General features: G+C 40.6%; 1 protein-coding gene across 1 annotated transcript in view; it reads left to right on the forward strand.

The window, feature by feature from the left end:
- TCF20 (transcription factor 20) overlaps window positions 1–16,621 on the forward strand; it is a 38,922-nt gene extending 22,301 nt beyond the window's left edge. The window contains exons 2-4 of the mRNA XM_009979595.2: window positions 6,616–6,709; window positions 13,525–13,574; window positions 16,538–16,621. Of these exons, the coding sequence (XP_009977897.2) occupies window positions 6,616–6,709; window positions 13,525–13,574; window positions 16,538–16,621 (228 nt within the window). The remainder of the gene's footprint in view (window positions 1–6,615; window positions 6,710–13,524; window positions 13,575–16,537) is intronic.
- Window positions 16,622–24,138: the final 7,517 nt, after the last annotated feature.

Raw genomic sequence — 24,138 nt, forward strand, 5'->3', positions numbered from 1 at the left:
GACACATTGAAGATTTGAGTTTCATTATCAATTTCTTTTCCTAATGACTTCTTATGTTCTGGCTGTCTTTTTTTTTGTGGTTGCAAGGACTACATGATGTTTCTGTCCAGGGTGGCTACGAACACTTTCCCACAAGTAGTTAAAGCTAATTTAGAGTCTGTCATCATGTATAGGCATAGGTGAAAATATTTTCCTCATGTGTATCACTGCACTTAACAACATTAATTTTCACCTTCATTTTATCATACACTTATCCAGGATTGTGAGATGTTTTTGCAGTTCTTTGGCATCAGTTTGAGATCTGACTACCTTGGATAATTTTACAAACTTCACAAGTTTTCGCGCTTTATTGTTCATTACCCTTTTTAGAGTCTCTGTAAGTACAGTCGAATAGCTTAAGTTTCTGCATAGGACCTTGCAGATTTTTACTGGCAAACCATTTCTGTTCTTGTTACATTCTCTTTTTGCTTCGAGTTGAGGGAAATAGAATGCTCTGTTTTTCATTTCAAGTGCTTCTGTTTTACTTTAATCAGTTTCGTATGTATTGAATAGGATTTCCCTTTTTAAAGATGTTTTTCAGCTTTCATATTTCTTCTGTTTTTTTTTTCATGCCATCCATTTTGAGCTGCAGCTTCCCTTTGTGCTTCAGCAGCCCATGCAGCACTGACTTTTTACTGTTTCCTAACGCAGCTTTATTAGTATAGCATCTTGCAGATCGTTGATTCATCTATTTGCTGAAATCTTGGAATCTAAATTTATCCTTAGTTTCTTGACTTGAAGATAGCTGCACAATTTTACTTCATTGACTATTTTCCTTTATTATTTATTGATTTGCTTGCTACAGGAGTGTATAATCATTGGCAAGAGGTACCTTTTTATAACGCAAGTTCAAAGGATTTTTATCTTTTTAGTTGTGGGGTTCGTTTTTCTGATATTCTGTGCCTGTTTTTGGAGAACTTAAATTGTTTGACAGGAAATGGAAACTAGTAATTGTGTATCCTTCAATACTGGTTGTTATCTCTAGCCTCAGTCACATACGCAAATTTTTTCGTTAAGCAGTATGGGCACATCAGAGTGAAAGCAGTGTTTTCCTCTCCTGTTTCCTAAGAATATCTGCCCACCCTCTCTCTGTTCATCTCAATCCCTTTTTGCAGCAGTCTTCCAAAATCACTTATTCTTTTTTCCTATAGCAAACGGTACAAATATTTTTTTAATTTTCCTCACAGCTTGTTGAAGTTGTCTCTCTGCATCCCGCTTTCCAGGAAAGAGAACGCGGCTGCCTGCTGCTTCTGTTGCCCTTTCGCCTGGATATTAAATCTGAGCTTCTGCCTAGCCTGCCAACTGTTTAATCAGAAATAGTCAGAAGGCCCTCCTTCCTAATATTGCAGCTGACTCTGAAATCCTCATTATCTTACATCTGCATTTATGCAGTGCAATTATACAGAAGCAATTATTTTCCTGAAAGCTTATAGTTTAAACAGATGAAGGAGAGAGTATGGAAAATGCATATAACATGTAAAGTGAAGACTTGTACCCGTGTAATTAATGCCACATCTATTTCATTTTTTGCTTGCTTTTCTTTTTAATAACCTTCAGTTGTTGTTTTCCATTTTGTTCTGTTTATGCATTCTTGACACCGATATGCAAGAAGGGGAAAAACAAGGAGATACCTAGAAAGCAAAGCAAAGGAGGAGGGAAGAAAACAGAGGGCAAAGAAAAAACTGGTGCTTGGAGGAGAGGAATTTAGAATGAGGCCTGAGTGTTGGGCGCAGGTGAGCAAACTGAAAGAAGCAACCGACCAGCAAGAAAGACTCTTTGGATTATAGACAGTAGAAAATATGATACAGTTGCATCTGTTGTGAATGTCCTTGCTTAAACTGCTTTGGTGATTGTTCCACAAGAACGATAGTGGAGGAAACTTCTGAGAACACCTTATATTAGTGTTGGGCAGAAGCAATTAATTTCTGCTTCTAAGCAACTGTTCCTGTTGCTGCCCAGAACATGTTGGAAGGGCTAGTCCGGTGGCTCCTGTCCTCCCACCAACAAAACCCTGTCCACTGTGGGATTCCAGTACTCCTAGACAAAGATGTTACCTCTGTCAGTGCAGAGTCAAAGGGAAAGGTTAAGGTATGTGGTTTACTTGAGCAACTTGGAGCACTTTTCACGAGCCTAGGAGCTTGTCCTTGGTTGGGAAGAGGAAGGTAGGTAGCTCAGGACTTTTATATTATAACACCTGTGTGGAGTTGGGTACAAATCTGAGGGAGGCAAAAAGAGGTATCCAAAAACCACACTGCTGTTTATTACATTTAGAGCAGTGTGCTGCTGTCAGAGGAGTTTATTCTTATAGTAATGAAGAAATACAAATTGCAGTGAAAACAAACAAATCTTAAAGCAAAAAAAGTACAGCTAGTGGATGTTTCAGTATTTTGAATAAATTGGAACAGCTCTGCTGCTGCTGTGGTAGCTGTCCCCTGTGACTGTTCACACTTCCTGGTTGGGTGTTACTTCATTTTGGTAGACAGAGAATGATGAGCTGTAGCAAGGAAGAAATGGGCTGCTAATAGCGTGCAGAGGTAGAGACAATGTATCTGGCTTTAATACTATTGATAATTTAGTTCAAGGGATGGAGTGTCTCTTCTAAATGGCACTTTTCAGTCTCTCCAGCCTATACTAAGTGAGATATATGTGCCTTGTGGCCAGAGATGAATTGTGGAGATAGGACCTCTGAATCAATCTTCTGCTGTGTGGTCTTTTTTTTTTTCCTTCTTCTTTTTCTCCTTTTTTTTTTTTTTTCCTTTTTTAATTTAAGCCAGGACTTGATTAGATGCCTGGCAATGATTACTAGCCATTGGCACCTCCCATTGGGAACACACTCCAAGTACCAGCCTTCAGCTCTTTCAAGCAGAGGAGGTTAAGCAGTCTGCTTACTGAGCAAAAGGAATTTCTCTTCCCATGAGAGCTTGAGTGCTGTTTCCCTGGCTAAGAATGCTATAATTCCTTTACAAGTGACAAGCAGGCTGCTACCATCTGCTGGTGAATGGCTGCAGAATGGTGGAGTTTGGGTGAGAATTTGTTCAAGGACCAAATTTGGTCATTAAGCCAAATTCACACATTTCCTGTATGAAGTTCTGTGATTTTATTTTGGTTTTAGAATGTTTTCTAGTTGTAGTGTACACCTTTTTTTTTTTTTTTTTTTGTTTGAAACATAAATATATAAGGGTTAGGGTTCTGACCAAAGCTACAAAAAGTACTAGCAGGAACTATGCATCTTTTTATCTTTTTAAGGCACAGTGGTGATGTCTTGCAAAACAAGACTGACACCATCCAGAATTTTTAATTGCTCTGTTCTGTCTTTTCAGAAACACCTGGATATATTTGGAAACCACGTGACAGTACATGATGATAGTCTCTTTAAAGATTAAGTGATAGACTCATAAGTTGTTTTAGAACCATACAGCTTTGTAGGGTGTCTGCTTTGTTCAGTCACTCTGTGCTGTGTCAAGAAGGAAGAACTCGAAAGAAAAGAGTAGCTATTGTGTATGTGGTTCCCCCAGCTTCCCCTGAAAGAAGCAGATGGTTGGGGGTCCCAGGAGGTAGAAGAAATGGGGCCATTAGACTGTCAGTGGCTTGTGAAAAGCAGAAGCATCTGCCAGAATGGAGACTTGTTCAGCAGCAGGGGAGCCAGCAGCAGCAGATGATCTCCGCCTTGAGCAGTCAATGGTATTGTAGTCCACTGGGGAATTGCTGTTGTGGGCGTAGCTGCAGGTAACCTTGGTAATAATCTAGTTGGGCTGGCAGACTTAAAAAAAGGGAAAGGAAAGCTTGATGCTCGTGCTCTGGCATCTTTAACTGCCCGCTTTTCCTGTCGAATCAGTCTGAACTATAACCGATTGGAAAGTATTCTGTACCCATTGTCAGCTGAATGCTACAGGCACGCTTAAAATTTGGCAAAATCCCTGTTGTGTTTGTGCTGCGAGTTTCAGAATAGCAAGATGAACCTCACTAGATGCGACAAAGAATAAGTTCAAAGACTAAATTAACATTTGGAAAAGTATCAAAAATGTTGCTAGGGGTCTTCTTGTTTTCACTTGTATCTCACAGCACACTGTTTTAAGACATGCCTTTTTAGTGTTAAGAAGTATTTTACACAGCTGCAGTTTAATCTCTACTGTTGTAGTTCTTATGCTCTTATAAGACTGCTCTGTACAGGACATGGTGTTCCAGGGAAGAATGACCTCTTCTGTTGCAACAGTGTGATGGTACTTCAAAGACGAGATAAAGTGGGGAGGACAGAATGCCCCTGAGGAACAAAACTAGAAATTCATATCTGTGTTCAAAAAGAATAGTCAATTTGGGTTCTATCCTGTTAGAATAATTAATCCGAGTCAGCCACATCTAAAAGCAAGAATAAAGCATACAGGTGAAGAGCTCTGGTTCAGAACTCCTCAAGCTGCACTTTGTGAATACTTGGCATAAGTGAATCTGGGACTATTGCCAGTACCTAATATTCTTCTAGAGTTGACATCATAGCCAGGAAAAGACATTTTCGATATATGAAACTTGGTTTTACTTCCATGAGAGAGTGAATTACATTGCAGTTTGGCTTAGAGGTCTATACGTTTTGGTGTGCATTTAAATATTGGTTTAATTTATTTGTTTTTTTTTTTTTCCCTTTAGAAACTAGTGTTCGTGTTCTGAGAAGCTAAAATAAGCTGGTTGAGTGTCTCTTTCTAGGCCTTGGGGACGCTTTCCTTACAACATAAATATTGCAGTAATTTGTCATGATATATGTTCACTGCTTAGAAGATAGACACAATTTAATAGGAAGCGTTGAAGATCAGGCTCGGGATGCTTTGGCGTAACTGAAAAGAGAAGGCAGTATTCAAGACTAAAGTTGTAGATGTCATGAGAACTGACATCTCACAAGCTTTTCTTTTAGTTGCCTGTGCTTTGATTTGGAGAGGGCCACCTGGTTTATGGCTGGAGCTAGTTTTGCTTTCATCCTCATTCAGTCATTTAAATACAAACTACAGTCATCTCTGCATAGTATAGAATAGTAAGAAGAGCAATGACTGTCACACATTCTTAGTGTTTTTTGAAATATTGTAACCAAAACCCTGTTTAGTGTGCAGAGCAAGGATCTTCACTGTTGTTATCTTTGGCCACATCTATCCTGCAGACCTCCGCTGCCCCATGTATGTTACTCAGGGACATGAAGAAGTGTGGTCTAGGTGATGTGGCCATCTTGGCATATGAGCCTCCCCATACCATAAAAAATAAACAACATGCTTTTGTCCAGTACCAGGTGCACTGCTGGTTCAAGCACATCTGTTTTGTGTGCTGTACAGGTATAGCTTGCTGATAACTTTAATAGAGCACGTGTAGTTTGACACTAGCTTTTCCAATAGTAGAAGAGTTTTTTAGATCATGTCATCGTCTCTCTGTGTGCAGTCAGTGACCAAAGGCAACTTTTTATAGCCTAAACTCAAGGTGAACTGTACCAGTCATACAAGGCCTATTGTGGTGTTGATTGTGTTTATCAGAAAAACCAAAATTCCCATGTTTCTTAACTCAAAAGTTATTGTAGGTCTTTTCTTTTTCTATTAGTGATCTATTTGTGGTTTAATTTTTAAATAGTGGTGGTCTCCTAGCCTTTGGTGGTTTCTGCCATATGTGCCTTGTTTTCTGTTTAGAAGGGGGAAATGTCAACCTGTCAGAAATCAGCTTTCATCAGAATGTTAGATTAGTTAATGAAAATCACTTTCTGTATACACTCAAGAAATAAAGTTGCCGTCTGAACGAGATGTATGGTAGGCCTACTTCCTTAGGTGATTCCTTAAGGCATTCAGGATGAAGTAAAGGGGTGAGTGGCTTTCATTCCACTGCATTCACATTAGTCTGATAATATGGTTAAATACATCATGAACCAGTTGAGATAATAGGATTTAACAAATGAAAATTGAATGTGTTCATCAGGTGAGTCTTACTACTTAGAAAATAAATGTATGAGCATCTTTCTAGCACTTCAGGTGTTTCTTCTGGAGATGTGTCATTTCGGTGATGATGGGGTATTTTTCCCTTGATGGCATCTTCTCTTGCTCCCAGTAAGCCTTTTTTTATCACTCGTGAAAAAATGTTCAACTAGGCCTTGATCTTCTTGGACTGCTAATGGTAATGAAAATGATGTAAGCAAATTACTTTTACACTTAATGGTATCTTCTAAATCATTCTTGGTCTGATAATTCTCATTTTAAAGCTGCCGTAGATTCAAAAAAGCTCTTTTCCTTCAATTTTAACACTGATGTCATTGTCAGGTATGGAAACATAGGCCAGTGAAACAGATTTGAGAAGCATTTCCAGTTCTTTCTGTAAGGTTGGTTTGAACATTTAGTATCACTTGCCTGGTTAGCACAGCTGAAAAAGTGTGTTGTTTGAAAGAGCTTATGTTATTGCCTATTCAAAAGGCTTTTATTTGTATGGTGTGGAAAGATACAGTCTAACATTGTGATACTCGAGAAATTTGCGCTGGAACGTGATTGATAAAATTCCCAGGAAGATACAGATATTTGGAAAGATGATTGCAGTCTTCATTGCACTTCTTGGTTTCCCTTTCAGAAATGTTCCCATTGCCAGGAACCAGGAGCCACCTTAGGCTGCTACAACAAAGGCTGCTCCTTCCGATACCATTACCCATGTGCCATCGATGCAGGTAAGAGCAAATGACATGCTAACTATATATCATGTTTATGCAAAACGTACAACACTAAATAATTTCAAGGTACTTAACAAATTTGTTCCCTCTCAGTTTCTCACCAACTATGAAGATACAATAATATAAATGGTGAGAAACGGCATCAGAGAAACAGTGTACAGTAATGCACTGGGACAAGGTGGAACTTGTACTGAAAAGGAATCTACCTGAAAGTGCAGAAGCTGCCTGGTTTTGGGAAGTGCAGCTACAGTGACTGAAATTTGTCTGCAATTTGAGAACTGACTGCTCTTTTCTTGCAAAAAAAAATAGAAATCCTTTATTAAGAGGGTGCAAGTAACCAGAAGGGTGTTTCCTCTTTCAGGGTGACACTTCTATGGATAGTCATGGTAATGATTTCAAGTGCAACGTGTTTATAGAATCATCAGTACCTCTTGCAGCACAACCTTCCTTCTCCTTCCTTAGAAGCATTTCAGCCAGTCTCCTGAGTAGGTCAAATTTTCATCATTGGAGAAGCTAATGGTTTGGATGGTATTATCCCTAGCCATGAGCCTGGAGTTCTGAGTTGGCAATTTGTGTGCAATAGTGAAAGTTTTTCATTGAGATAAACTTTATTCTTGATTAAAAAAAAAAAAAATCCCAGCTCAGAATGAGTAATGCTGCACTATTCCAGTCCTCTGTAACTCACTTCTCCTGTCATACAAAATTTAGTCTGATAACGAGCAGGTAAGGATTCAAGGTTACAACTCTTGACTGGCAAATAATTACAGGCTTCCTGTTTTTTATCCCACTTCCACAGCAGCCCACTTGGTTCACCACCTATTTTATGCTGTTTTTCAAACATTATAGTATTTGAAGTAAGTATGAATGACTGCATTGCACCTCTTGCTGTTGAAATCCCTCCTATTGGAGCACTGCATTTTATTCAAATAGAAATGTTTTTAATGAAATTAATGCAGTGGAATACTACTAGTACCACAGTATAGATGGGAGAATCCTTGATTTTATATGGAATGAGGTGTTAAAGAAATATTACTCAGGTTGCAAAAACCACACTCTCAAAAAATTGCCAGAAATAAGGGTGTCCATGTGCGTTTAATTTTAGTCTCTTATGAACATATCTTATAGGATAGTAATTGCCTTGTTAAAGACTGACATCTTTTTCCATAAGGCCCTTCTTCAGCCTGTAGGATGAAAAGGTACTAATTCATGAGCATATGTTGTCCTCACTGATTGTCTGTTTTGTTTACTGCATATGATTCTGTCTCAGTTCTGAAATAGGAACTGTGGAATTTTCTGTGATGTTCATCTCTGTCATGCCTAAGACTTTCATGAACATTAACAAACTTTTTATTTACAGTACATTTGAGAGACAGAATCATCAGATTTGTGTTCATATTGTGTTTAGTAATTTGTTTCGGATTTGTGACTTGCCCTTTTCAATTATCATGAAGAAACAAAATATACTGAATGTTCCCAATAGTTTAGGGTACTTAATTTGAATTCTTGTCTTACTAGGTACAGTGCGTAGTGTTTTCTATGTTCTAAACACAGGTATCAAAATTAAGATATTGTCCTTTTTCTTCAGATACACATTCCTCAGTAATTCTACTCTACTTAAGCAAATGCGATAGGATCCTCCAGATGACAGATTTACTGATTCCCAAGAACCATTGTGTCATGCACAGAAGAGGCAGTGTCCTGCACAAGAACTATAATCATAGTATTTAGTCCATATTAAATATAATATAATATGTCTACCATATATTATATAGAAGTGGGCTACATTAAATTTGGCTTTTCCTCACATGTGGCTTGACTTTGTAATCTTTGAGGTGTTTTTAGGTTCAAGTTCAAGCCTGTACTTACTTAATTTTCTTGTGAGACATCACATTGTCATGTGGCAATCTGTCAGGGTGCACCATTCAAAGCTAATTTCCCTCCTTTGAGTAATATGGCAGTAATAAATTGCAAGCCACTCAGTGGGCTAGAGCTGCATGGAGATGGGGTACTTTGTGAGTTTCGCAAACGTATTTCAATAATAGCAGAGTGGTGTAACTGAGGAATCTCTGGTTTCACTCAAGGAAGAGTATGATTTAGTGAGAACAAAGACTTCTCCATTTCTTCATACGTTTTCCTCTCTGTTTCTTCCTCTTCAGCCTGTGTCTGATATGTTCTCCACTTGTGCTCTTCATACCAGCCTCAGGCTCTTTATCAGTTGGTCTCAGGTTCCTTTTCTCAAATTTCTTATCCCAGTATCTTCATAAGACCCAATTCTCCCTGCTCCTTTTCAACTTTGCCCAGTTTTCTAGCTGTCATTCCGGCTTCTTCCTCTCTGCTGTTAGACGACCTCCTCCTCTTCTTTCTTGCTCCTGGGTCTTTTTATCGTCTCTGGGCTTCTTACTCCTATTTAGTTCTCCTAACTTAGCTCCTTGTCACACTTAACCCTGCCGGTCCTCCTTTGTTCTTCTATATTGCCCTTCATCGTCTTCACCTTTCTGTGCTTTATCCCACTAGTTCTTTGTCTTCAGTCTTCTGGCTGAATCAGTCGTGATTCAGTCTTAGCCCCCTTTTGCTGGCACTCAATTCCCTGCTCCTAACTTCTACTAGCACTAGTCTCTTAATTCTGCTAGTCTCTACTCTCCCCAGCTCCAGACTGTCCTTTTCAGTAACATTTTCATTTCTGCTGCCTTCTGGGCCAGTGCTTCTTCCCATTTTGCAGTTTTGAAATGGTCACCTTCTTTATTCAGGCTGCCCAAGCCTTAGAAGCGTCCCGTGACAGCTTCAGCGCTTTTGGATCTGGTGCTTAAATCTGAGGCCAGAGGTTCATTTACAGGAAAGACCTGCTCACCTGCAAACAAAAGTTTATTTAGTGGAATTCTCAAAGGACCTAGCAAGTAAAATCGAAGAAGCCTCTCCTGAGGATGTGCAGATTAAAATCCCCATTCTTCCTTTCAAAGAGTTATATTTGCTGATGTGGTGGTAAGCTGGCAAGGGCATGCCTTGGCTAAAATTCAGGTCCTACTGAAAATCAGGGTATGTTAGAGCTTCTCAGAGTAAATTTGCTGGAATGTTTAACATGGGCAGAATAACTATTTTCCAAGAAAGATTTTTAAGGAAATTGTTAGGCTGCTTTAGCTGAAGTTTTCAACCAAAACAAATAAAAGAGCCTGGCTTGAAGCAGAACCTTAACATTCAAAATTTCAGCCTAGTGGTATGACAGTAAAAGACCTTGTTTGCAGTTGCTTTTATCTGTGGGTGTAATCAAGCTGTCTTAATCTATAGTTACTCTTCCAATAAACCTGTATAAAAGAAATGAGCAGGTTATATGGAGTAGGACTTGATTTTCATTTATGCCCAAGCAAGAAATGTAGGTTTCCTTGAGAAGAAAATCAGCATTCTTTCCTCTTTCCTCAGCCTGCTGTCTGCCTATAAACCCTTTTTATGGGTTATGCAGTGCTGCTGTCTTTCCTGTAGTGAATCAGATATGGATATTTCTCAAGTTCCTTGAGCTCTGTGGTAGTTTCGTTTGAAGTCAACCATCCTGCTTTGAAAGATGGTGCCACCTTGCTTTATTGAGGATCTGGGACAGATCCATTCTCAATCCTTAGAAATTTGTGCTGACATTTACAAGGGCTCTCAGGCTTTTGGAATACGTATGACTGGTTTTGTATCTTAAAAAAAAAAAATATCAGAAAACACTTTCAGGAGTGTGTTTTAGAGTATGTAGAGTCATAAAGACTTGGTGTTTGACTGAATTACTGTAGCATCCCTGGAAGTGACTGTGCCTTAGCTGAGATGAAGTATGCATGCCATGCTCCTAGGCGGTTGCACTGCAAGTATGTTTTTTGCTTTGCATTGATGTGGATTAGAAGTTAGTACCCTGTCAGTTACTCTGCCTTATTTGAAAGGCAGTACCTTTTTTGTAAGGATCTGGAGGGTGAAATACCTCAAAACGACTTCATTTACGTGCAGCGCTGAAGGCTAGCCCTGCGGTGCGACCTGGGCTCTGTGGCTTGTGCACCGATGGTCGGCTTCCAGTCCCACCCGGGTGAGCAGCCAGGCTTTGCACCGCTGTTGCTAATTGGCTGCTGTGCAAGACACGTGGCTTCATAAGCTGCCAGTTTGTACATATGGATGCTTTTATATAGCCTAATTCAGCCTTCCTGTTAATCTCCTTTTGTACAAAGTAATCTTTGGCAATATGGGGTGCAAGAGAGCTGAGCTCCTCCTAGCTATTTGCATAAAAATCAAGATCGGTACTGCCACTTAAGTAATTTCTATATGGAAATGACTGCGGTTAACATTATCTGTATTTGGCTTTTGTCTGTCCAAATTTATGAAGAGCCTCTGATGTCTCAAGATAACTTAGTCCTAGGGACGTCTCCATGGAAACAGGATCTTTGTTTTCTGAAATTTTGTATCCTCTCCCTCTGCTTGTTCCTCCCCACCTGGAGTCAGATCCTGATTGTTGCAGCACACGTGTCCCCATAACATGTATCATAAGGCAGTTTCACATACAAAAGATTTTTGACTGTAAATTAGGAAAAGACTAGCAGCAAAATAAAACGGATTTTCAAAGACCAGAAATACCATGTCTTCACAAGTATCATTAAAGATGAGTAACAAGGAGAACACAGAGGGTGAGACAAAGTGTGAAGCTTAGAGAAGAATAATTGCTTCTATTAAAAATGTCTTAGGTTTTCCCTGACTACTTTATGGAGAAAAATCTGTACAAACAAGGACAAGCGTCCGTTCTTTTTCCCTTTCTGCCACAATGAACTGATCATAGCTATGTGTCTGGTGACTTCATGATGAATTGTAATCTGCAATATAAAATACTTGGAACTGCTAACTAAAATCCAGGCCAGCTTTGTAATGATGAACGAGTTCTGCCTTATTGGTATTCAGCTGATTTTCTACAGTGAGCTGATGAAATTTTTCGTAGTTGTCCCTTAACAGAAACAAACAAAAAATGCTATTAATTGGATTTGCTATTAGTATTTGCAACAAAAATGGCAACCTTAGTAAGAAATTGAGCTCTCTGTGCACATCAGGCATGAGGTACAAGGTTTCTGAAGGTTCTTCCTGATCCTTGTACAGTCTTCCTTTCTCATGTACTAGCTAGGGAAGTGCATTCATTACTAGTCTTGAGTTTCCAAGAAAGAAGAAAACTCCATCCTGTTCTAACATACTGTGTATGTTTTTGATGATTGCTCTGTGTATTTTTGATGATTGCTGTATTATGCAGTGATAATTCATGCTGGAGTCTAAATGTGCAATTCCTGCCCTTAAAATGAGACAACATTTTCTTTATTTCCTGTTATTTGCTAATACCGCATTTGAAATTGTTATCTGTGGCAGGATTAAGAGGTTTACTCCCCTTCGCTAAAATCTCTCAACTTAGCCTATTTCATGCCGTTTCCCTTTGATTCAGGCCAGAGGCATTCATGTTGGAACATAAGCGTTTCATAGCAGAGAGATGCTCTGCCAAAGCTTGGGTGTCTAGAAAGCTTTTCCCTCAAGCTTTAGTTCCAGTCTCCTGCTGTCTGCTAAACTCTTCCAGCAGATTGAAACAGCAGGTAGTGCTGGTTATGGTACATACTTAAAAGCGTTTTAAATTAGCACATTTTATTTACCATTATGCTTCTTTACTTGCTCGCTGTTTGGGTGTGTTGGAGCAGATGGGAGGTCATAAGCACCTTGCTGAATTCTCACAGTGTAGGTCGCACCAAGGGTGATGATGGTGGTCAGGCGTCAGCCTGCCTTCGGTGCATGAGGCAGTTGGAAAGAACAATGTCAGAAGTTTGGGCAGGTCGAGAGGTGGTCCTGCAGTTGAGGGTACTCAGAGGAGGCAGCTGAAGGAGAGGAGATGCTCTCCAGGAGAGTGCTGGTGCTTATTGACTCTGCTGAGTATATCATATACGGAGTATCTGAAAGGCACAAGTGGAAGGCAGAGGGCTGGACGGCGATGCTGCTGGTGTAGGCATAGTGCTGAAATTCTGGGAGCTGCTGACTCAGCATCCCTTAGAGGCATCATCTTGGAGGGAGAGTGAGAGGGGAAGCAACACTTACACTGGCAGTGCCACTAAAGAAATGCTCTTCAGATGACAGTATTACTTAATTTGTTCCTAAATAAGCAGTTCTACATAGGTCCCTCACCTTCTGTAATAGGTTTAAATCACGAATTAACTGTTTCTTAGATCATAGAAGCTTCATGTATACAAGTCATGGAAGCAGATCCAAGAGCAGCATGAGTGACCTGACTACCAGACATAGTGTCAAAGTGTAAACTGATCACCAGGATTTGGGCTTGTAAATAAACTGTCATATACATCCCTACCTAGAGACACCCAACCCTTCTCCCGCTGATGTTGGCAGGGCCTTGGGATGAGGATGAAAGGCAACGATTTTCCTATGAAGTATAAAGCAGCGATCGTCTGTTCAGATTGAATGAATGCATCCATCTTCCATGTGCTGTAGCAAGGAAGGCTGGAATAGCTGAAGGTGGTTGAGATACAGGATTTGTGGACTTGCTGGTGTGATTCTTACTCTGTACAGAGAATTGGAGAGACTGAGGATGCTTGGACTTGGCTTGGTAGTCCAGGCAACATTATCACTTGGGGCGTTTAGTAATTTTATTTGCTAAAACTTTGAAGGTGGAAAGGATGAATCTGCTAATAAGATAGTATTCCTGGAAGAGATCTTTGAGTAAAAAATATATACCTGAAAGGCAATATTAACACATGTGATGTATTATTCAAGTTGTTTTTTATTAAAAAAAAGTAATAAATTGCTGTCTTCTGCTCCTCTAGATTGTTTACTAAACGAAGAGAATTTCTCAGTGAGGTGCCCCAAGCACAAGGTAAGAATCATCCCCTGCTTTAGGACTGTTTTTTACTGCCCTCTTCTGGTATCTAAATTTGGGTTAGTAACTTTATACCTGGGTAAAACCTGTAGTCAGAGATACTTTCAGATTAGTTCTTCTGTGACGTATGCTTGTGGTATATTCTGGACACAAACATCAACTTGAGAAGAACACAGAGAATCTTAAGAAGATGAATGAATTTTTTGCCCTACCCGTTCAGCAGTTTAGGTCCTTGATGACCCTTTAGAAAGCCCAGCTTCATTTCCTGTCTCCTGTGATAGAATCAGTACGCTGCTCACGGTTTCTGTTTGAGTGCTACATGAAACTGATGAGTTTTCTCCTTCGATTTACTGGGGATACAAGGAGGAAGAAAAATGGCTCATGGGAAAGTTTCAACCAGTTTTTGGAAACATTTAGACTACGTCATGAACTAATGTAGTGGTGAACCTGAAACACCTTGTTCTAGTTTGGTGGTAGCCACTAGACTGAGTCCTGCCACTCAGCTTACAATTTATCTGTTTAGTTGTTCTGTGGATGTTTAACTCTTCAGAAGACCTGTCATCATTTTCAGTTTTCAGTGATGCTGATAATGATTTTCAGCGTGCTGCTGCTTCTTAAGGTTTGGGCATCCTTAACTGAATGTCCCTGGAGCCTGCAGACACAGTGGTGCTAAGAGCTGGACTGCTCTGTCTGTATGGAAAGGGGAGACAAGACAGACAGTACATACTCTTTTGTACATATAAGCAACATGATACAGTGCTGGGAATGCCCCCCTCCCAGCCCATAAGGGAGGATACATCTCTGGGAGTCTGAAGATCCCAGTCCACCAGTTCTAAATGCTATAAGTATCTAGAAAAATGGCCATTTTTGTGGCCAGTTGGGTACAACAGGAATTGTGCAAGAGTGTGGATGGCATATGCTGGAAAGAAAATGATAATAGAGAAGAATTGTGTGGTTTTCTAGCAGGGATTAGTCTCCATTTAGTCCCTGTCTGCAGAGCTCTTCTCTGCCTAGAACTAGACTGACATCTGGTGGTCTTTTGTCTTCACAGATTATCTTTAATCTGTTTTTTGTAAACATACAAGGATTAGTCTCATGTTCCTTTCTGGATGTTCTACCACAGTATGATGTATTTATATACACGTATTTAAAATGCACTGGAAGATTGTGGAGATGTTCAGGCTGTGAACCAGAAGTGGCCTGCTTTTCACCACAGAAAAGAAAGTAAATTATTCTGCACAATTGTGGAACGATTTTGAAAATGTACAGCAAGCTTAAATTGATGCGTTAATGCTACACAAACCTTCGGATCTTGAAAAACAAAAATGGGAAGGATGAGCTTCCCTTACTGTGGAGTGCAGCTACCTACATGCCACCCTCTGCCCAACTAAAGAGAATAAGAAGGTCACATCTTTGAAGGCTGTTTTACTTTTGCTGCCCATTGCCTGAAGTATTACAAGGAAACATAGTGTTAAAGCATTGCATAGCTGGCTTGGGTCACTGCTGCTGGGTCTGAGTGCTTGCAGTGGTGGTGCTCAAACCGTGAAAGGAAACAACCATTTTACAGAATCCAGCCTCCTGGAGAAGATACTGAGCAGGCACATTGGTTTCTAAAGTAATCTGCAGGGGTGGGAGGGGGGAAACTGCCAATTAAATTGATAAAGGTACTTCATGAGACGGTAAAATTTTTAATTTTATTCAAAACTACCCCACTGCAGATCGTTTTCTGTGTTGCGTCGAAAAAGGGATTTCAACACCAGCAGCCGTTCTTTGACACTGAAGTTTGTTGGCTTTTGCTTAGTAAAGACATGAATCGTTTGTTTTGAAGTCAAGCAGAGTTTTCTTTGCTGGGCTGTGACTCTGCCCTTGCCCTGCAGTTCAGTGATCATCACTGATTTGTTCCAAATCCTTCTGCAGGGCAGAATATAGGATTGCTCTGCTCCTTCCATTGTAGTGGAAGTTGTGCCAGTTGCAAGGCAGGAACAGGAAGGTTGAAAACCATTACTTTAGAATGAATGGAGAACAAATTGCATCAGCTTTTTGCATGATATGAATGTGAGCAATTGAGAGGAAGAAAGACTTTGGACCATTTAAAACGATGCTTTTAGGTAACACCAGTTTAACATTAGTAGCTAATTAGTAACTGCCTGATGCGTCGTTCTTCTGTTCTGTAGTTACTGGGTGGGAGAACTAACACTGAGTAAGTCCCCCAGTATGGTGCCTCTTATCCTTCTTCAGTCCGTGCCTCACGTCAGTAAATAGACCTCATCATAATAAGTGCCTCCCGGAGAGCAAAGGTGCTTCTTGCCTCATTAACTGCACTTGACACTTCAGGCATAAGCAAGCTGAGTCCAGAGGGACTGGTCCTGCCTTTCCCTGTGCTCCCCAGTGAGCTTTCCCATTTCCTTCTGTCAGCATTGATGCTTCAACCATCCATGTCCTGAATGTGCTACTTTTGCAAAATAGCAGCCTTTATCACAGGGAAAACGCTGTTTGAAAACTAATCATCTTTTGAAGGGTTAGCTTCCTCTCGCAAATCCAACTGGCTGTGTCTCTGCATCGCAGCAAGTGCCGTTGCAGCAGAACCGATGAGGATTCTGAGGCACCAGGGAGGATGTAAAGGGGATGGGATATCTCACCTTTTGGTGGCACTGCAGTCTTAGATTGTCTTAAGCCATCTGTGGGCAATTTTAAGTGATGTTTCTCAGCTCGTTCTACCTTTTTGTGTTAAATTCTGTAGTTCTTAAAATTAACCAGGCTTTCATATCCCAAACTCTTTACTTTTGTGGAATTGCCTGCTTTTGTCACAGGGAAAACTCTGTCTGAAAAATCTATGTCTGGTTCCAATACTGACTTCTCTTTCTCTCTCTCACTTTCTGTGTGTTCACTTTCCCTACCCCTGTCTTCCTTTTCTCCCTCATTTTCTTTTTCCTCCTCCTGTTGGCTTGCTGGTTCGTCAGCCCCTCCTTCCTTGCTCTCTTCCCTCCTTGCAGAACAAGATGGTGAAAGGCAGCCTCAGCACAGAGCAGTCGGAGCGGGGGTGAGGGGGGAAGTGTACTCCTGGGAATGGAAATAAAAGCAAGCACAGGTGAGTTGGGGAGAGTTTCCAGTTTCCACGTGCTGCCTTCAGTGGCTCCGTACCTCCAGTGCCTTCTCCATTTCTATGAGAAATCAAGGTGCTCTGGTGTATATTCAGGAAATTTGTAATAACTGTTTCTACTTTTTTCCCTGCTACCATAATGTTCAGGCTAGTGACTTCACTTTTTGGTGTTTCTGCAGCAGTTGCTTCTGTTTAGCTGTGAGAGGCAAAGCTTGTTAACTGTTACAACCGCCTGATTACTCTCTCAGCTAAACCAGTGGCAGAAATCTCCTTTCATATTGCCATGGTCATGTCCATAGGGATCTGAAAGGTTTTTTTTCCGTAAGTCTCAGGGTAGCTAATAGTAAACTTCCATATAAATAAATTCATCAAAGTCTCTTAAATTTTGTACATAAGGAAGAATTAATAATACTGATGGGTTCAAGAGTATTGTAATCTTGATTCCCTTTTTTCTGGAGGTGTAAATACAGGGATAAGTAACTTAGTCTTATCAGGAGCCCATTACAATGTTCCCTACAGACGAATGTTTTCCTCTATTTTACAGGCAGACGTGGGTGATAGAAAGTGGAACTATATCCACAAGTGGCCACAATTTCATAAGTTTGTAATGTTTTCTCTGGTCCCTCACCTTCCCTCGCTCTGGATCCAGGGTGGGCTGTAGTTGCAGTAAGTCAGTGTAAGTCAGCAGTGCTGTGGAAAGCAGCAGTTGTGCTCTCGTGCCCCGACTTCCCCGCTGCTCTTCCTTCCTGCCTCCTCCTTCGTCTAGTCCCAGCATTCATACAGTCGTGTGTGAACTTAGTGAGGAATTCAATTTGTCCGAAACAACATTTTGTCATGTTAGCATCTGAGTTGGATCCTTTTCCTAATCTAGTTCACTGTGTGACTGGGCAAATATCCTGGCTCAAGGAGGGAGTAGCACAGACGTGGGAGTTAGCACCCAGGAAGTGGGATGAGGTTGGGATTTCTTATTTCATTTCCACCAAGTGCATAGCCATTTGGTGGCAACAGAGAGGTCTAAATGAAATAAGAGTCTGGTTTCAAATTAATACTTATTGGCACCCTTTCCCACAAACTGCAGCCCAATAAGGTCTCTTGCCTTCATTTTACTACTCAGTTGCATTTCTTACTCAAGCTAGTTGCTCCTCTTTTTCCTGCAATCGTGCAGGTGAAGTTAGAACATGTCTGTTCTCGGAGCTACTTATAACAATCTCCTTCCCTCACTGCCATTCCCTTGCTTCCCAGGCACCTCCCTTACCTTAAAATCTTGCCTGTTTCTCGGATTAAGTAATTGTGAAGTGTTTTTAATGGTGTTTTCTGTGAAAAATGAGAGATTAACCAGAATTCTGTTTTTAGTACAGTAGCAGAAGACAGGTAGTGTTTCATATAAACACTTTGTAGACTGACTGCTGACTTGGTTTAGCTCTGCTGTGTTCTGTGATTTTTCATTTTTAACGGCATTCTTTCTTAGCTTCCAAGTGTCATTAAAACAGTTTCCATGTAAACAGTATTTAAAGTTCATTGTTTGAGTGACTTTTTCCTTCCATGGTAAAGGTCACTGGGATTCTTTTAAGCTTTTCTCTTTTCCTTAAAGTGTAAAAGGCAGTATAATTCGTAATGCTAAAAACAGGGTGACACTCACACATAGGGTGTCTGTAACAGCTGTTTAACACTAGAGAAGTCTTCTGAGAGATTTTTTTTTTTTTTGAGCCATTTCTTTAAGGCGCTGGTGAACATTACTGTGTCCCAGAGACCTTTACACAGCTTTGTGTCCGACATTATTGTCCAGTGCTAACTCTTAATATGTTGTAGATGCGTGATGTGTGTTGGCTTAAAACCTTGCAGGCTGTGGAATCTCTGCACCGTGTTCACTGTGTGCGTGCTCTAAACATCTCTCTAAGGCATCATTTCCTTCCAAATCCACTTTTGCCTCAAGCAGTTATCTGAAGGTCCTGTTTAGCCTATTCCTTTTGTTGCTGAGAACGTCTTAAAGACGTTCTCCAACCAGACCTTGAATCTCAAAATAAAAACTGTGCAAATGTAAAAGATCAAATTATTTTTTAAAAAGTTTTAAAAAAATAATTGCCGCATTACTGCTGTAATTAAAGAGGTTTGAAGGAATTCTATGGCAATGATAGTAGTACACGAGCTGCCCTTCTGCTGGCCTTAGTGTAAGATAGAATGGGCACTCAGCTGTTAAATTATTGAGCTGGTTCATTCCTAGGCCCAGCAAGTTAAGAAAAATCCTGCACGTTGGATAACATCCAGGCAAGTCAGTGTATTCTGTCTCTGTTGCTTCTGTCTCCCTGAGCCAGTTGCCTCTAGAACATTTGGATCAAATCCAGATCTGGAGAGTGACTGAGAGAGTGAGTATGGTGCTCTGGATCTTGTCCAGGAACGAGGAAGGACTCTCTCTGTGCGGTGAGCCTGCTTCCTCCCTGAGGCAGTGCCTAATGCTCTGGACCGATTCCAGGCATGGGCAAGCTGCAGTTGTACAAGAGCCAGAGACAGCAACACGGCCTTGACAGTCCTTCAAGCGAGGGCTCACAGTTGCACAGTAATGAATGCCACAAAGGTCAGCTGCCTGAACTCTCTAGGAACCTCCCTCCTTTCCTCTTCAGCTGTAGCTCCATGGTTTGCCCGTCTGTTTTTCATACGTATTCACCTGACTCGTTCTTCACTCTTAGCCTGGCACCCCCATGTGAGGGGATATTTGCTGCCAAGAGGTAGGCTTGCTGGGATGTAATCCAGTCAGTGTGCTGGTAATCAGAACAGCCTTGATTTCTGTATCACACTTAGGGTTCCTGGAGTTTAATTGCCAGCTATGAATGAACATGGGTGTTGCGTCGTTCCCAGGCACACCTCTAATGCTGTTAACTGCTTTCCATATGCGTTGCTTATGTTGCAAGCTTTTTTCCTTTTCCCAAGCTCACTGGCTGGTGGGGAGGGATTTATCTAAGTTGTATCAAAGGGTTAACCTTACTAAATAAACAAATTGCTTCTGGGCTCACTTGTGTTATGGGAGAAGGGAAGAAAGGAATATATTATTTCAAGCTTTGCTTTCTTGACAGTGCAGACTAAGAATGAGAAGCATGGCTTAGAGAAATGAAATTTTAACTTTGTCTGCAGTTTCTCTTTTGAACTGAGGCTCTGCTAACTTGGGAAACTCTTTAACTTGAGAATTTCCAGACAGGGAGAATGAGTGTGCCAAGCACTTGGACGTTAGTCATTGCATTTGAACATGCTGGGTCCCTGTGTTTCCAGTTTTCATAGCCAACGTGAGGAGCGAACATGAGGCAAACGGGCTCTTTTCAGGCTGCTGGAGGTAGCTGTTCTGTAAGAGTGCTGTACCATGGTCGTGGCACAGATCGTCATGTCCTTCTGGACCTCCTCCGTAGCGGGGCTTATTTCACTTTCTGCTGGTTGTTAAACTAATGCTTTTTATCATATGGATTTGCCTTGATGAACTACTCGCTGTTGTGCTTCCATCCGTTTTCAGTCCACAAAACTAAAGAGCTGTTGGTTTTACTGCTGTGGTAAGCTGCTGAGTGGGTTTTTTCCAAAGGCTGGGGGGGTGTGTTGGCAGACAGAGGGAAGGAACCATTCCGATTTTACCGTTTCACTTTGTTTTTCAGGTTAGGCTGTTGAGATAAAAAGCGGTGGACATTCGTGACTGAATGGAATCTCTCCCACTGTGCAGCCATGCCCCCTCTCGACGTGCCTGCCAATGCCAGCACTTCCTTCATAAATTCTTACATCACACTCAAGACTGATGACATCACAGAATCTGACCAAGGAGTCTGAACCAGCTGTTTCCATGGACACAATCTCCATAGTGACAGTGGGAAGGGGAGGGGGAAAAAGGAAACAGGTGGGGGGAATTAAAGAGGGAGGGATAAATATATATATATATAAAGATCTATTTTTTAGTCTTGAAAGACTTTGTTTTAAATGAAAGGTGCGCTATATCCCTTTTGATGCTTTTGATTAAAATTAACAAAACCCCATATAAATTAAAAAAGAAAACTGTAGCTAAAGTAAATGTTAAATCCAAAATCAAAGCAAGGCTTGTGGAGCCTAATGTTTTGTGGGAAAGAATAACGGAACTGGGAGTACTGCAAACAGGACTGTCTCCCTTCCTCTTGCTTTCTTTCTCACAACATCCAAGGAAGTTCAATTTTAAAAGGCAAATAAAATCACAGTAAATTGTTCGTAGGGTGTGGGAGGAAGGCTTGGATGGTTGCAGGTGGTGGGGTGTCAGTACTTGTGTGTGCAGGGTGGGGAGGTTATAATTTTTGAGAAACACTATATATTAATAGTGGAGCTTGAAAAACATCTGAAGACTCTTAGGTCATGAGACTCATGAAGTAGCTGCTGCTTGCTAGATCCCGTACACCTTGTTCGTGTGGGAACATCTGTACCACGCCGGGGAAAGGAATATCTACCCATTGTGGCAACAACATGCACCCCCAAATCATTCCAGGAAGCTGCCTTTTTGAAGGCAAATGAGAAGAAGATATGGTTTACCTGCCAGACTGGGGAACTGGAAAGGAAGTCTGAATGTTGGTGGAGTCAATGTATCTTCAAACTGGTCAGGAAAATCCACTTTTAGCCCTTGTTTTACTTTACGTTTTGCTTTTCCTAAGGAAGGAAGAGGGAATGTCAGTGTACAGCCTACACTATATGGTTATTTGGGGTGGTTTGTTTGGGTTTTTTTTTTGTAAATTATGTAATTTTAAAACATTTGGATTTAAGGAGCAGGAGCAACAACAACAAAAATGATATTTTTTTCTTGTTAAGGCCTTAAGAAAGGGGTTAGTGCATCTTTCAGGGGTCACTCTGCCATGGGAGTAAAATAGCTGTTTCACAAACAGTTTTATATAAAAAAAGCTTAAAAAAACCAAAAAAACTAATAAACTTCATTTTAACCTTGTCTCCTTTTGTTTTGTGCGAACTTGATTTGTTTAAAAGGACAGAGAGACAGTACTATTTGCTGCTTTTTGGTTTCTTTGCCTTCATCAGTTCTGCCTTCAGTGATGACCTTCTGAACTGGCCCAGCAAGAGGAAGATCACAAAAGCTTTTAAAAATTAAAGCTTAGGATTTGTTTGATGCTCAGAGATAACGAGCCAATGACTGGATGAATTTTCTGTTCATGTGAGTTGGTGGTATTTCACCAGGTCACTGACTTCTTTCACTCATAGGATGGTAGCATATCCTAGCGATACCCTACAGCGTGGTGTTTACTGGGAAGTCACTAGAGATAGGGATCTAACCAGCATGACTTGGATTTAAAAATGGGGTTGATATTGTGGGGAGGGAAGAACTATTTTAAGAAGTTATGTACTGGATGCTTGCTCAGCTACTTGCATTTTGGAGTATTCAGCACATAAAAAATAAAATCTATGATAGCTCATATTAAGATATCTATTTTAACTCTATTTTTAAAAGATCAATTTAAAGATTTGGGAGATAATTTGGCAGTTATTTATTTCTAGAAGTTGCTACTCTTACTGTTAAGTATTTGGAAAGAAAGGGCAGTCTTCTGCTTACTCCTTTCCCAGTAGCAGCTACTGAAGTTAGTATGTCCTTCTACATTAAGAAATAGACCTGTTGTGATAAATGTCACTAATGTGTCCTGAATTGGTGCTGAAAATATTTAACTGCTGGTGTAGTCAGAAAAAAAAAAAAGTCATTTTTAGCATAGTTAATGTGATTGAGTAAATGACTTCTTTTCAACTGAATAAAAATTGTTTTTTTTTTTTCCTAGTGTCTGTTCTATTCTGCCTGTTCTAAAAAAAAAAAAAAAAAAAAAAAAAAAAAAGAGTTACTGTTGTTACATGGGTCTATGCAGGTGAAGAATCAACTTCGTAGTACTACAACAGCAGAGGACCGTGTGGTGAAACTGCTGAGTTTGATACTGGCTCTTCAGGGTGGTGTCACGCAGTGGAAGGAGAAGGTATTTTGGGTAGCTGGGAGGGAGTCTAAGAGGTTCTCCGTGTGGGTGCTCATGGCACTTTGTTGTGGAGATTCCATAGCCTCCTGTGCACTGTGGTTGGAAAGTAGCTGGAGTCATGTAGAGCAAATAAATGGTACTGCTGTTGACTCTATGAGAAATATTTCTCAGTGGGGACCCTTCAAATGAGCTGCTGCTTCTCCCCTGCTCAGTGCTGTTGCTGTTGTCAGAGGCAAGGAGCGTGCTCTCCAGTAGAAAAGAGTTCTCGCGAATTGGGTTATCTTTGTTGGTCAAGTCTTTACAGAAACCAGAGCGACCCACAATTGTCTAAAACCAAGCCAGGAGAAATCTAAACTAGTGTGTAATGGCTTCTTGGGAGAACCTGGAAATGATCCTGAGCAGTCATAAAATGTAGATGGAAATAAAAATTTCTTTTGGCTCAGAAGATAGAAAGTGCTTGAGGGAATTCTGAAAGCCATTGTACAAAACGTTTACTGACTGCATCCTTCAAAAGCAGATAACAACTTGATATCATGGATACTTCAAACTTAAAGAACAAGTTTGGATATCTTGGCTAATTTAGAATTTGTGCAACGGAAATTACCTGCAGCAGAACATTAAAAGATGGAGGTTATGTCAAGAAGAAAATGAGTGGCCTGCCAGCCGCTTGGGAATTACCTGTTTGGATAAGGAATGAACTAATGAGAGTTTGGATAAAGCAGCTCATTTTCAAAGTGTTTCTTCACAGTATCTGACTCCCATCAGGATCTCTGAAAGGAAAGCGACTGACACCGGTTTGCTGGGAAATTTACGTGATGGTTTAACAGCATTTCCAATGTGCGTGGTTGCCATTTAAAAAGGAAGCTCCAACAACTAACCTGAGTGAGTCAATACTGCTGAACAAGGTCAAAGGAAAAGGTGACCTTTCTCCATAAAAGATATGCAATGGATTCAACATGTAAAGGATGTCTATCGATATGAGCTGATCAGCATTCAGATGGAGATGAGGATAAAGGAACTCTTCCTGCAGGAACTGATGGAGGCACTGGGATATATAGGAGCTGCTGATTGATATGTTCATCATGGATTTTTATTGCATGTGAAATCTACACTTGAAAATCCAAGTCATAGACTACTGTGGAGTTTATAGTGAGATTATGCAGCAGAGGAGAAAGCAGTCTCCGTTGCCACTGCAGAAGGTGGTGTCTCTCCTCACTGATCTGTGTGTCACCTAGGTTTGAGTGGGGATTTTACCTGGGGTTGTGATGTTCTTGAACTTTTGCATCAGTTTTAGAACAAGGCAAACTGATGATGTGTAACAGTATTAAATTAAAAAAAACATTAAAGGGTTCAGGGCAGACCATCTGCTGAGCAATGTTGTACATCTAGTTCAGGGAGGCCAGCTAATGTCAAGTTTAAGAAAACCATTTTTTTGGTGGTATGTGCATTTAAAAAAAAAAAAGTAGTTTGTGGAGACGTGGGCAATCAAGGGACAGCTCTGGTGTTCTGG

This window comes from Tauraco erythrolophus, chromosome 4 (assembly GCF_009769465.1).
Source record: "Tauraco erythrolophus isolate bTauEry1 chromosome 4, bTauEry1.pri, whole genome shotgun sequence".
NCBI classification, from domain to species: Eukaryota; Metazoa; Chordata; class Aves; order Musophagiformes; family Musophagidae; genus Tauraco; species Tauraco erythrolophus.